The 12,808-nt window shown below is 37.2% G+C and overlaps 1 protein-coding gene across 4 annotated transcripts in view; it reads right to left on the bottom strand.

Annotated features, from left to right (window-relative positions):
• Positions 1 to 1,848: 1,848 nt before the first annotated feature.
• The window catches only part of Mef2c (myocyte enhancer factor 2C), a 149,673-nt gene continuing 138,713 nt past the window's right edge, over positions 1,849 to 12,808 (bottom strand). For 2 of the 4 annotated variants that reach the window (XM_055604050.1, XM_055604051.1), the window contains 2 exons: positions 12,476 to 12,611; positions 1,849 to 6,511 (listed from right to left, as the gene is read on the bottom strand). In XM_055604050.1, the coding sequence (XP_055460025.1) occupies positions 6,190 to 6,511; positions 12,476 to 12,611 (458 nt within the window). In that variant the 3' untranslated portion in view covers positions 1,849 to 6,189. The remainder of the gene's footprint in view (positions 6,512 to 12,475; positions 12,612 to 12,808) is intronic. The other 2 variants (XM_055604052.1, XM_055604053.1) reach the window with 1 other exon arrangement.

The following is a 12,808-nucleotide window of genomic DNA, read 5'->3' as shown; positions in this document are numbered from 1 at the left end:
TTCTTTCTTTCTTTCTTTCTTTCTTTCTTTCTTTCTTTCTTTCTTTCCCCTTCCTTCCTTCCTTCCTTCTTTCCTTCCTTCCTTCCTTCCCTCCTTCCCTCTCTCCCTCCCTCCTTCCCTCCCTCCCTCCCTCCTTCGTTTTTCTTTATTGAGACAAGGCCTTACTGTGTAGCCCTGGCTGGCCTCATACTAACAGTCATCCACCCGATTCTTCCTCTTGGAGTGTTGGAATTTAAAGGCATAAGCCTTTAACTATACCCATAGTTATCTGGTTTCTTAAACCTGCGAATATGCTCTATTCAAGCCCTCAGCCAGTCCTTCCACTCATATCTCATCTCTGGTTCTACTCATGGTTCCCCTTCAGTATTTGCATCCTGTTCTCTAAATGGAATATTTTTGTATTTACTGCTCCTTCTTTGAAGGACTGCCTTACCTGGAGATAGCATGGTAACAGCAGAGCCCACTGGGAAGTGAAAAAGTGGGAGTCTTGTCATAAAAGCAGAAAAAAGTACTTTCTTTTAATGGAATTAATGCAAAGCCCTTCTCTTTTACTTGAGCATCTTTTCCCTTTACACAAATGTTCTACTGCCCCACTGCACTTTGCCTACAAAACAGAAGCTCACAAATAACATTATTATGCTACATGACAGTGCAATCAGAACACTAGAGTTAACACAGGGAGTGGCCATGGGCTGCAAAGTTAGCCTGCTTGCTCCTTCTGAGCCTTTCTTAATCCTGCCCACTTTTCAAAAGGCAAGGCAGAGCTGTGCTAGCCAACCAGATTTTAAGGTTTGCACTCTCTGAGCCTGTTTGCTGCCTTACTTTCAAGATGGACAAAGAGGTCCTGGTCTGAGGACTTCCCTGAAAATGTTGTACGTCCTATTAGACCATAAGTTTCCTGAAAGCAGGGGTGCCATATTCATGTACCCTGGAGGCTACCACAGGAGTTACAGATAATTACTGCTTAATAAACACTTGCTGAAAATCAATTAGAGAGAGCAATGCTAATTTTGAAACCATGTGTAAAATTTCACAAGGCATTTTTTTTCTCTCCTTTTTTGGAGCAAGAATCTCTGTTAATGCAAAAGTTGGAGTTGTCTAATTTCTGGCAGTGCCTCCCTTTTCTCCGTTTCATTTCCTATATTGACTCATATTGTCTCTTAAGAACTCTCATATTAGAGATTATAATTGCATCATGATTAAGAATGGATGTATAATGGGATCGGGAGGGGAGGAGGTAGGGGCTTATGGGAGGATACAAAATGAGTAAAGTGTAATTAATAATAATAAAAAAAAGTTGGAAGCTTTAAATTGTGATATTGATATCAATAGAAGATGTTGGAAACAAATGTGAAAGTAAAGGTTATTGCTTTAATATATATAAAAAAAGAATGGATGTATGAATCAACTGGTTTACTCAAATATTTAGACATAAGCTTAATGTTCCCAACCTTTATAAAAAACTATTTTGATTAAAAAAAAGAAGGCTTCTGAAAATATTTTCAATATATTTTAGTTAAAACAATGATTTATTTCACTGCAATGCTTTTCATGAAGACCCTGGGAAGATCTGTCAACAGATAAGCAAAGATCTTCATGGAGCTGCTTTGAGAAAGAAGCTGAACCAGTCTGTAAAAAGCTTCAACTTCCCACACTAGCTGAACACTGTTATCTTAAGAACTGTTACCCAATTCACACCTCCCCACACATACCCATCTTTTCATATATTTTGAGCTGAAAACTGAGAAAGCTCATTTGTGCTTGGGGATAAGTTGCTTTAAAAAATGATAAAGTGGAATAAATTTAAACAGCAAAACATTAATTAAAAAATGCACCACAGACACAGCATCACTAAGAAAGCCAGTAACTTTACTGTATTGTCTGCAAAATACAAATTATACCTTATTTCCAGCAGGAGAAACTTTTGAAAATTTCCCACTTTAATTCACTACAGACAGCTGAATTTAAGTCCCTTGAGATACACAGATGTGGTTTAACTTAGGTATAACATCTTGTCATCTAGTGGCGACAAAGTCCAGCTTATGCCGCTGTGAGCCTCTATTTGAATACTTGTTGCAAATGCTTGTACGCCCTCATTTACAAGCTATTTTAATTACTGTCATTGAATGGAAACAAGTCCCCATAAAAGGAAAATGAAGAAAAAGGACATAGCAAACCATCTGAAGCGATCCAATCTCTATGCCTACAGTGACCCATGTCTGCTTGCTCCAACAGTGCACTGCAGTCACATTCAAACCACAACAGAGTACATCGCTTAGCCAACCTCTGTGAATTAAACTGAGGTATGAATCAATCTGAGGTAAGAACAGGGAAGGCAAAATGCAATACCCGATTATGAAAATAACCAAAATGGACAAATTTAATGCAGAAGATATGTGGCTTGGATTGCTCCACATCTTTGGTTAAAACATAGTAAGAAAAGCCTTTAATTACATCTGTAGTCTGAAGCATTCTAACAGACACCAGTATTCAAGCAATCTTCAAAAGATCTGTAGTGGCAGGAAATTAACGCCATATAAGTGACGACACCATAGCAGATGGCACGAATTAGAACAGATGAAGTATGCCATGCTTAGGCAACAGCCTTTATTGAAGGTTCAAGTGGCTTCTTCTTTTAAAAAAAAATTCTTAAAGAAAGAAATACAAAGCATTTACTTTCTGGAAAAAAAATAAAGGGGACCAAGGGAGCAAAATATGATCTCTAAAAGGCTGAGTATGTCAAAAAACAAATACACCGAAAGTGAGAGAGGGCAGATATGCTTTTAAAAAGTGTATTGGGATTTGTTTTGAAATTCTCACTTTTAGTTAACCTTTAAATGATCTAAAGATGACAGGCATTTTCATATTCATCATTACAAAATGTTGAATTCCACCTTTGGGAAAAATAAGCAATTTTACTAAAAAACACAATTTTAAAAAAGGTTGAAATAAACAGCTTCGACACGTCAACGCATACAGTATACAGGCTGTGCAGCTTCATACACTGCGGCACCATCACCAGTACTTTGCAGCTTACTGTTACCACTTCTTTAAATAGGATTAAGTATAACAATACTTGCAGCCACGTAATGTGTCATGTACGGTTCTTCTATTTGCAATGATGAACTTTGTCTAAAATGCTAATCTAGGCCAGGTAATGTAAAATAATAATACCTTAGAGCTCTGCCCCAGACTTCTGGATACAAAGAACTTTCTGTGATTAAAAACCACACTAGATTTGCAAATACAATAAATGGGGAGCTACAGAAAAGGCAGAAGGGTATAAAGATAGACAGTGACTGCTTATAGAAAGTGACTGGTCACAATAGAAATTGTGCTTCTCATTAAATAATCTTTAAAAATCTTAGATTATCACTTCGCTATCTGCTACTGCTTTGAATTCAGTAGTGGGAATGAGATGACTGGCATCCATTTTCAAGCGAGTCTGTTCCTGTCGAGTTTGTAAAAAACTATTGTCAGAACTGCTATAAATAGCAGAGGCTTCTGCTGGCAAGTTCGCTCACTCTATATTTAGCTTTAGAAACTCACGTTCGCTTTGATGTTGAGGCAAATGGCAGGTAAAAATTTAATATGGCTATTTCTTCATATTTTTATATGACCCTTTCCCACCCACTGGTAAGATTCTATTGATATTAATGAACAAATGTATTCTGAAATGACAAAGACCATTTATATGCTTGCATATTAGTATACATTAAGTTATAAGCATGAGTAGTCAGGATGGAATCAAGTCCAGAGTGATATAATGACTGATTTTCTTTTTCATTTTATGTGAATGTTTGTGTAAAAATGACTATGCAAACAGGTGTACAGGTAAGCATGTTTGTAGAAATGATTCCCTGTTTTGCTTCTGCATAAATACTAGTCTTCATGTTCCATGGCTACCTTTAGTAGTGGGACATATATGAAATGATTGATGCCTTTATTTTATTTTTCATATATAAAACATTACTACAAGGCAGGCTGGCATCCTATACGGATACAACCAAAGGTGCATTGTGGTCTAATTATGGATTGCAGATCAAGTTAAGAAAAATATAGCCTCGATAATAAGGTCTTTTGGCTTCTGCCACCCAGCGGCAGCCTTTTACAGTGAGAAACATATAGCAAACTATGCAGACAAAAGGAAATTTAAAAAAACTGGATAAACACGTCCTACACATCTAGAAGAATTGATATTACCGTCTTCTTTGCTCTGTATGTCAGTACTGATGACTGGAGATGAATTGACAGATCTTCCCATTCTGGGAGAAGGGATCACCCCTAGCCTGAAAGACTTCTTCAACACTATATAATGACTCTTTATGGCACTCACTTTTTAAAGGGTCTGAAAATTAATTTCTTACACACAAATATTAGACAAGAGTTAAATTATTTTGGAAATTAACAAAACAAGGGACATAGAGAAAGTTTTTTAAATGGGATTTCTTGAAATGGCTGTTAAATCTCTTTATTGAAGAAAAAATAGGTGACATACATGCTTTATGCAGAAGTGACAATTGGGGGTCCTGACACACCAGGCTGTCCACCAGTCCTCTACTGCTGACAAGATTGTTACGGTCAGTTAAAATCATGAAGGTGGATGAGGAGTAACTACCCTTTAACTCTTTGCCTCCTTTCTAGCACCCAGTCGTTCACATTTTTCTTCTACAGAAACTTTTGACTTATCCATCAAGTAAACTCACATTACTTGTTCCTGGGGCCCAACGTGGAAGGCATGTGCTCCAACACAGCTCCTTACTCTGGGCATCTTTCTAAGAGACATCAAATTCAAGGTTGGAAATGAACTATGTAAATCTAGAATATGGGCAAGTTAGGATACAAACTTACTGAATTCCAAGCTGCGTGGTGAAATAGAGAGATCTGAAGGGGGCCCTGCTTTTGATAAAATGCGAAAACAAAACAAAACAAAACAAAAATAGTTTGAAAGAAGCCAATTAGTATATACAATGGATCTCAGTTGATCCAATATTTGCTGACATTTTAAAAACAATTTAGGATGTTGCAATGTAATATGTTCTAACCCCACAGGTTTTCCTTTTGACAGCTGACCTTGAACTTATAAAATGTATGCAGAGTAAAAGAAATCAGAAAGAAAATAGTTACTCAGATGTGCAACTGCACAAATATCCCCCCTCCCGCTATTAAGAAAACAAAACTTCTGCCATCACCATAATATTATATATATTAGAAAGCTATACACAAGCATGTTAATTTCACAGATTTTTAAAAGATTCTTAATATTTTATATAATTAGAAATACACATTTCAAAAACAAAACTTCTACAAAGAGAAAACAGTTATCTTGGTTAGCAAAGCATGGAGTTCCTCATGGCTTAGGGTAGTGCTTTCTATACAAAAAGTCCTTGGTGGGTTTTTACAGGACTGTTTAAAATATTAGCGAAGCTATTGAGGGGAAAAACACATTTTGGCTTAAGTAAACTACAAAAAGCCACAAATGCTTTGCAAACTCTTTCTTACCTTTTATATGAAAATAAGCAAAATGTAATGTACATATTTTTATATTTTTATTTAATAAGAGATGCAGACCCAGATTTGTTTAATTAAATACGTTAGCTCTCAAACAGCACACTTTTCTTTTAAAGTAGGTACGGTCCTCTTTGAAGGGTTCTGATCCTTGTGAATGAGCGCCATACGCCTGCAGGTTTGGGAGCGCGCTCGGATGGTAGGTGGCCGGGCATGTTCCTTACATTTACCAGTGGCCCTGTGCCGGGTCTGTCCAAACGTCTGTACATTTTTCTATGTTGCATAACAGCTGCTCTCTCTTTCAGTAAAGATCTGCCGCTTTTGGCAAATGTTTCCTTTTGTCTATTTACATGTAAATAACGTTGAACCTGCAACATGACACTATCTATTGTAACATACATTTTGCAAAGGAGCACAACAGTGAAAAGAAGTTAGCCTTAAAGTCTATTTTGTACAAGTGTTCTGTTGTACAACTCAAGTGCTAAGCTTATCTCAGCATTTCTGTTTATCTTTATACTGTATCACTGAGGCAATTTAAAAGTACTTTTACAAAACAGAGTACCTGACTTTTTTTTTTTTTCCACACACGGCACATATAATGCATATCGACCCCCTTCCCCATTAAGGTATAGCACACACACACACTGCAAGAAAAAAAAAAACTATTAAGTAATAATGTAATCATGTTGCCCATCCTTCAGAGAGGCGCATGCGCTTGACAGAGGGACTTTCCCTTTCGTCCGGCGAAGGTCTGGTGAGTCCAATGGGGGAGTGGAATTCATTCCGGTGATCCTCTCGGTCGCTCCCATCGTAGGAACTGCTACAGCTGCTCAAGCTGTCAACAGGAGATCTCCCCGCCTCGTGGCGCGTGTGTTGTGGGTATCTCGAAGGGGTGGTGGTACGGTCTCTAGGAGGAGAAACAGGTTCTGACTTGATGCTGAGGCTTTGAGTAGAAGGCAGGGAGAGATTTGAACTCTGAGATAAATGAGTGCTAGTGCAAGCTCTGTAGGAGGAAAGGAAACCAGTTACAGACGGAGGAGGCCTGCAGGCCCCAGGAACTCACATTGCAAACCCAGTTACAGACTGAGGAGGCCTGCAGGCCCCAGGGACTCACATTGCAAACCCAGTTACAGACGGAGGAGGCCTGCAGGCCCCAGGAACTCACATTGCAAACACATCAGCTTAAAGACTTGACCAGACGCTAGCGCACGCCCAGAGTGAGAGCTGCATCTGGGCACTGAGGAGCCTCACTGCCTAGAGTGATGGAGAATGTCTCTGCCTGGTAGTAAATTCGCTACTTAACTGGCCCAGGTGTTAGAGAGCATCATTAGTTCCTAGGAGACTCTGTAACCTTATAGATTACCTCTGCATAAAGGCTTAAGTCATGATACAAAAGTCAGTTATGAAATTTTTCCCTGTATTAGTTCCAATGTTTAATTTTCAAAGCCTTGGGCGATGGTGTTTGACTTTGAATCAGTCTCTCTTGGTTTAGTAATGTCTGTGTTTGAAATTACTTTTAAAAACTTAGTGTTGATATAAAATTTCTCTCCCTTCAACTAACATGCCCATACAAGTGGAGTTATATACTATTAAGGGAAAGTGAACAGTTTGAATTTCTAATGAACAGAACACATCAAATGTTACATATATGTGTATAAAAGTATATATGTGTATATATATGATATAAATCATATTTATATATGATATAAAGCTTGGGAGGAAGGAGGAAAAAGGGATTGAATATTATCTTCAGGAAATTAAAATCATCTCACTAAAACTGATACCTAACAGGATTTTCTTTATCCTTTGCAGCTGTATGGGAGGAAAATCGTGTCTGTAGTACCTGATTGATTCTTCTAACCTTACAATGGCTAGGTAGTAGTAATGATGGGGTTCTTAGGGTAGCACTCCTCTTATTTATAAGTAATATTAATTGATGAATCTGTTGTTTATGAAGGAAAGAATGTAAAAAAGAAGGATTGAAGGTACCATAACTGTGTTTTTAATCATCACTGATTTCCAGAGAATGTATTCTGGGAGACTTTAGACACTTGATATGCCATGAAGAAAAGCATTAAGCCTTTAAGTTTGGATTGGCAATCAGTGGCTTTGATCAGGGTAAACTGTGGTCACCTTGCTATCATCACCTTTAAGATTTTTTTGTTTGTTTTGTTTTGGTTCTTGCATTCTGATTGCACTGACAGCCAGAGCCAATCTGATTCAACTATACTGTCAAGAAAGTATGGTAGTCTCTTTAATTGCAGGATACTCACAGAAAATAATTATCTGTACAGACACATCGATTTAAAAGAAAAGAAAGCAAGCCCACCTATTGATGTAGGCAATTATGCTGCTTTCTAACAGGGCAGCTGGTTGTTGGCAAGTATCTGTCTGAACAGGGAAACAATGCTACTGCATTTCAGAGAACACAGTGGGGTAACTTGGGGCCTTTGGGGAGATATGACACAGGGGTAAGATGTACAGATAGAGAAAATTACTCAGAAACGAGTTTATCTTTGAGTCATGTTTTATACAAAAGCACCACCTACTGGCAAGGGATTCCTTTCCGCTTCTTTTTAATAGACAGCTAACATGGAGGGCGATATAAAGGAGAATTCTTTGCTGCCTTAATGAGCCTGTCTTTCTTTGGCAGTGTGAGCATGCACATCAAAATCCCAGTACCAATGCACATGCTTTTCAATCTTTGTTTATACCCGGAACTATTTATCTGAAGCTTATTATTTTAGTCTATATTGGTTCTCTAATTTTCTAAGACTTTTAATTAAACTATCTTTAAATCAAGTGCATATTAAGATGAGGGACAGGAAAACACCTGTATTTGAAAGGCTCCATAGAAGTGGACTATTTTATACTGGGTCAAAGTTTCTTAATGATTCATATTGATGTTTGAAGAAATCCTCTTTTGATTTCTTGAAGAAAGAGTTTTCCTGGCTCTGGGTAAGAGAAACCATTTCACTAAGATTTAATTAAACGCTTCTGCTGTGCATTATACAAGTGCTTAAAAATGAATGTCATTAAGAGTCTGGAAATGACACAGCATATCAAAAAATACTTTTCTTCACTCTTTGACATTTAACTTGTATTTCCATAAACACAAGAGAACGGAAAAATTCTACAAACTTGCTGAGTTCATTCACATAGATAACTTGTCTACATAAATTAAATTAAAAGTAGTTGGAACAAAATGATGTTTCTTCATTGTCACCAAAAATCTGAGTTATCTTTCATTCGTTTCAGTTTCCAGTAGGTTAGTTAGCTACATCTTGTTCCCCACAAAAGAGAATAATTGTTGGTGATTCTTCTCCATGACTGGAACAGCTTATCTGCTGGTGGTATTTCACTTAACATACTCACACACACACAAGCTTATGCTGAGCTGTGTAGCTTCAGAACTAGAGCTACAGCAAAAAAAATAGAATTGGTATCTTAGTCTCAACTTCCTTTCTCTGTAGTTCAGAATGCAACACAGACTGGCTAATTTCTGCTCTCAAAGAAGTAGTTTCTTGATGAGAAAAAGCAACATTAACATCATTTAACTGTATATATGCTGGTATGATTTTGGGAACAAAACATAGCCATAGGTGATTGTGATTTGCAGGACTGAGTGGGCTAAGAAAGAGGCAGAAGAGGCAGGAGGGGTCAGGTGTGTAGGGTACTTTGTCAGGTCATTTGTGTTAGTTCTGATTCACTATAGAGGATTTTAAACTGAGAAAACTACCCTTACCTCAAATTGCTCAGAAATAAAATATGTATAATTTTATTTAAGCTCCTCTCGCTCTACCACCCCGAGAAAATATAGTAGGAAAAATAGGTGTTCCTCCTACATTTACCTTCCCCCTCTGTGAGACAGAGTCTCATTACTTATGGCAGGCTGGCCTCAAACTTTTAATTCTCCTTTCTCTGCCTCCTTAAGTGCTGGGTTTACAACTGGGCATAGCCTAACTTTTATTTTTAAATAATAATTTTATTTTTATTTATGCATATGTGTATATGTCTCTGTGTGAGTTTGTGCACATGTGTGCAGGAGCCCAAGGAGGCCGGAAGTGGGTGTTGGATTCTCTGAGCTACAGGTAGTTGCGAACCACCTACACGGGTGTTCTGGATCTTCTGTAAGACCAGAAAACACTTCCAGCTGCTAAGCCATTGGTTCACTAGCCCCTGAGCCTCATATTTTAAGGCTAGGTTTCACTATGCAGTCCTTGATGCCCTGGAACTTACTATGTAGAGTAGAGGATAAAAATCACACCCAGTCTTTGAGTCTAACCTTTAAAAGTAATCTCTCTCTCTCTCTCTCAGTATGTATTGAGTCCTGTCATCAAAAATAAAAACCCTGTCCCTTTTCTAGAAAATACTATTCAGAAAACAGTCTGCCCTTTACTAGACAGTAATCAAATGAGCATCTAAAAGTCAAGGGACTTTTCTCTAAAACTGTGTTACCTATACCTATAGGCATATTTCTTCCTATATAAAATCAATGTATTTCTTGCCTAATTTCGTTGTTTAAAATAAAAGCTATGTAGCTTGTAAAGCCTAGCCTTGCAGACAATGCTGTAAAGGACAATGTGAACAATTTTTTTCACAAACAAATGTGAAGAGTTGTATATACACTTTTGTACTTTTGAGAGAGAATTACAGTAGCCATTTTAGGTTTCTGGGAGTATTGACTTTAGTGGAGCTAAAATCTATCCCTTTTGTTGTTTAAAATATAGTACCTACCCAAAGAATGATCCCTAAACACAAGTCTGGTGAGACTTGGAGCACAACAATCCTTTTAACTGATCCGTTCTCTCAAGAATCCAAGCAGTTTATATATGTGATCTTATAGAAACATTATAACTTGAGGTTTTCTGAAAATGTTTTGTAAGGAGACAGCTCATCTAAGACACCTTTTAAAATGCCACCATGAGAGAGCCTTGAGAGAAGGTGTATAGTGACGGGGGAGAGGGACAGGATGGTGCTGCTGACTGTGAGGGTATAGACTGGACCTTGCTATCAATATGAGGTGTAACAAAGTGACTAACTGCAACTGCAGCTCAGGCTGAATTCAAACTATGCACAAGAAGATTTGGTTTTGGAAAAGAAAACGAGTGTGGGAGGGAACCCTTGGCTGCTCCACCTCAGTTTTCCATTAGCCTTGTGGTACCAATCACTCCCTTTTCACTTACAGGCAGTGAAGGATTATGTTTTCCACGTGATAGGTTTTTAAATTGTGGGTAGGGCCAAATTAGCAGATATGTGTACAATCTCATAATTTAAAATGATCTGCTGTTATTCATAAGCAAAAGAAAAGTGATATTCCAATGAAACTGCATGACTTAAACTTTCATTATGCATCTATTTATTTTGTGTATGTAAGGGCCAGTGCGTAGACGCTTACAGCTGTTGGTTCTCTTCCATGAGGAGGGTCCCAGAAATCAAAGTCAGATAGGTTGTTAGTAGGTTTGGTGACAAGCACCTTTAGTGGCTGGTCATTATAGGGCTTTTTTTGACAAGGATAATATGTTGCAAGGGGATGGAATTTAGTGCTATGATAGATGAATTTTTGTGAAAAATGATAAACACTTCCCCTTATTACTGACAGGAAGTAGGTCAGTATAATGCTGTGCATATATATATATATACATATTTATACATACATACACACATGTATGAGTACATATGTATATGTAATTGTCTAGATGGTGTTATGGACTTTGTGACAATTTTCAGAGTAAGTTATTGTAACCAGAATCTACTTGCATAATCTACTTAGCACTGGGGGGAAATTTCAAATGTCTTCAAAAGAGAAAACTCATTGTAAAAAAAAAACCATTTCATACACTTTCATGTCAACACTCTTTCAAGAAAGCACAGCCATAGTGTCATAATGATTTATTTTATTATCCTCTTGGAAGGCTAGATTTCCTGTGACAGTGATTAGTGAGCAGAATGGCCACAGCAAGTGATGACTGTTGACTGGTACTTCAGAACTCTGATCTATGTTACATTGATGCCAAATGAAGCTCAGTGGCAGAGAGGTGAGGAGAAGAGCAAGAACAATGAGGTTATAATACCAATTAGTGAGTTTTATTTAATCACTACACTTTCATAGTTATACAGATACAAGAACAGTTAACTAATATTATCAATTGGTAACAAAAATGAGGTGGATAAGTAGAGTGTTTCTAAAATATGAAAATTCAATTTAAAATAGTCATGTCCTATTTTCTTTTGAATATTAATGGAGTTCTGGAATTATTAGTTGAAATTAAAATGAAGTGTCTGTTCTAACTCTTATAAGAATGAGCATAAATTGTGGATTCCAGACATTTTAGAGTTTGAGCTTCTCCAAAGTTATAGGACAGAAGTCATTTATATGACAAAGATGTATCTTAAAGCTACCACAAGGGGGCAGAAAGATACATACTTTGACCAAAAAAAAAAAAAAAGTTATTTTTCCACTGAAAATTCAGTAATTAGTCTAGCATGTGCCATTTAGTATTTGTGCATATATGTTAACACAATGGCTATAACTAGATAACTATGCTGTGGTATATTATACATTTTTAAAGCCTGTATTGAAATTCAATAGTTGATTCTATAAACATTAGGCTAATGTTAGAGGAAATTATGTCGTTTGTGTTATGTGAAAACCTCAGTCCAAAAATGTAGAGAATTATAACTATAAATACCTTCAAAATACCCATTAAAGCTTCAGAAATGTAGGCAGGACCTTCATCACTGACAGAAGTAAAAGCAAACTGAGTCTTGACCATTAAGGCAGGCCTATAAAGACTGTCCCTGTTAGTGCTTCCGTCACTTAGAAAACATGTGATCCGAAAGTGGCTTTCACAGAAATAAAATTGTATGCTCTTAAATGGACATGAAAGCACATTGTTAAAGACAGGCCTTTACCATTTAAAAATACAGTCTCCGGGTATGATATAAAGACACAAATATTGCTTACCCCAACTGACTGAGGGCAGATGGTGGCATGTTATGTAGATGCTGCTGTTGCCAGCCAGTTACGGAGCCGAGGTGAAGCGCACTGGCTGTGTTGAAGCCAGACAGCGATGACAGATCTGCACTACTCAGAGAGTACTCTAGATCAAGGAATGAAGAAGGCAGCAAGGAGAAACACTTAATTTGGAAACTGAAGAATGGTAAGCAAAATTAAAACTTTCAACTTCTAAATCATACTTGCATCAAAGTTTTTTATTTGTAAAAAGAGGAAAATAAAATGCTAGGGATAATTTTAATTTAAAAAGAAAAATAGAATAAAAAATTAATAAAAAAAAGA

The sequence above is a fragment of the Psammomys obesus genome, unplaced genomic scaffold (assembly GCF_907164565.1).
Source record: "Psammomys obesus unplaced genomic scaffold, mPsaObe1.curated_primary_1811, whole genome shotgun sequence".
Classification (NCBI taxonomy): domain Eukaryota; kingdom Metazoa; phylum Chordata; class Mammalia; order Rodentia; family Muridae; genus Psammomys; species Psammomys obesus.
The sequence above is the reverse complement of the archived record's forward strand: the minus strand, read 5'-3'. Positions and strand labels throughout refer to the sequence as shown.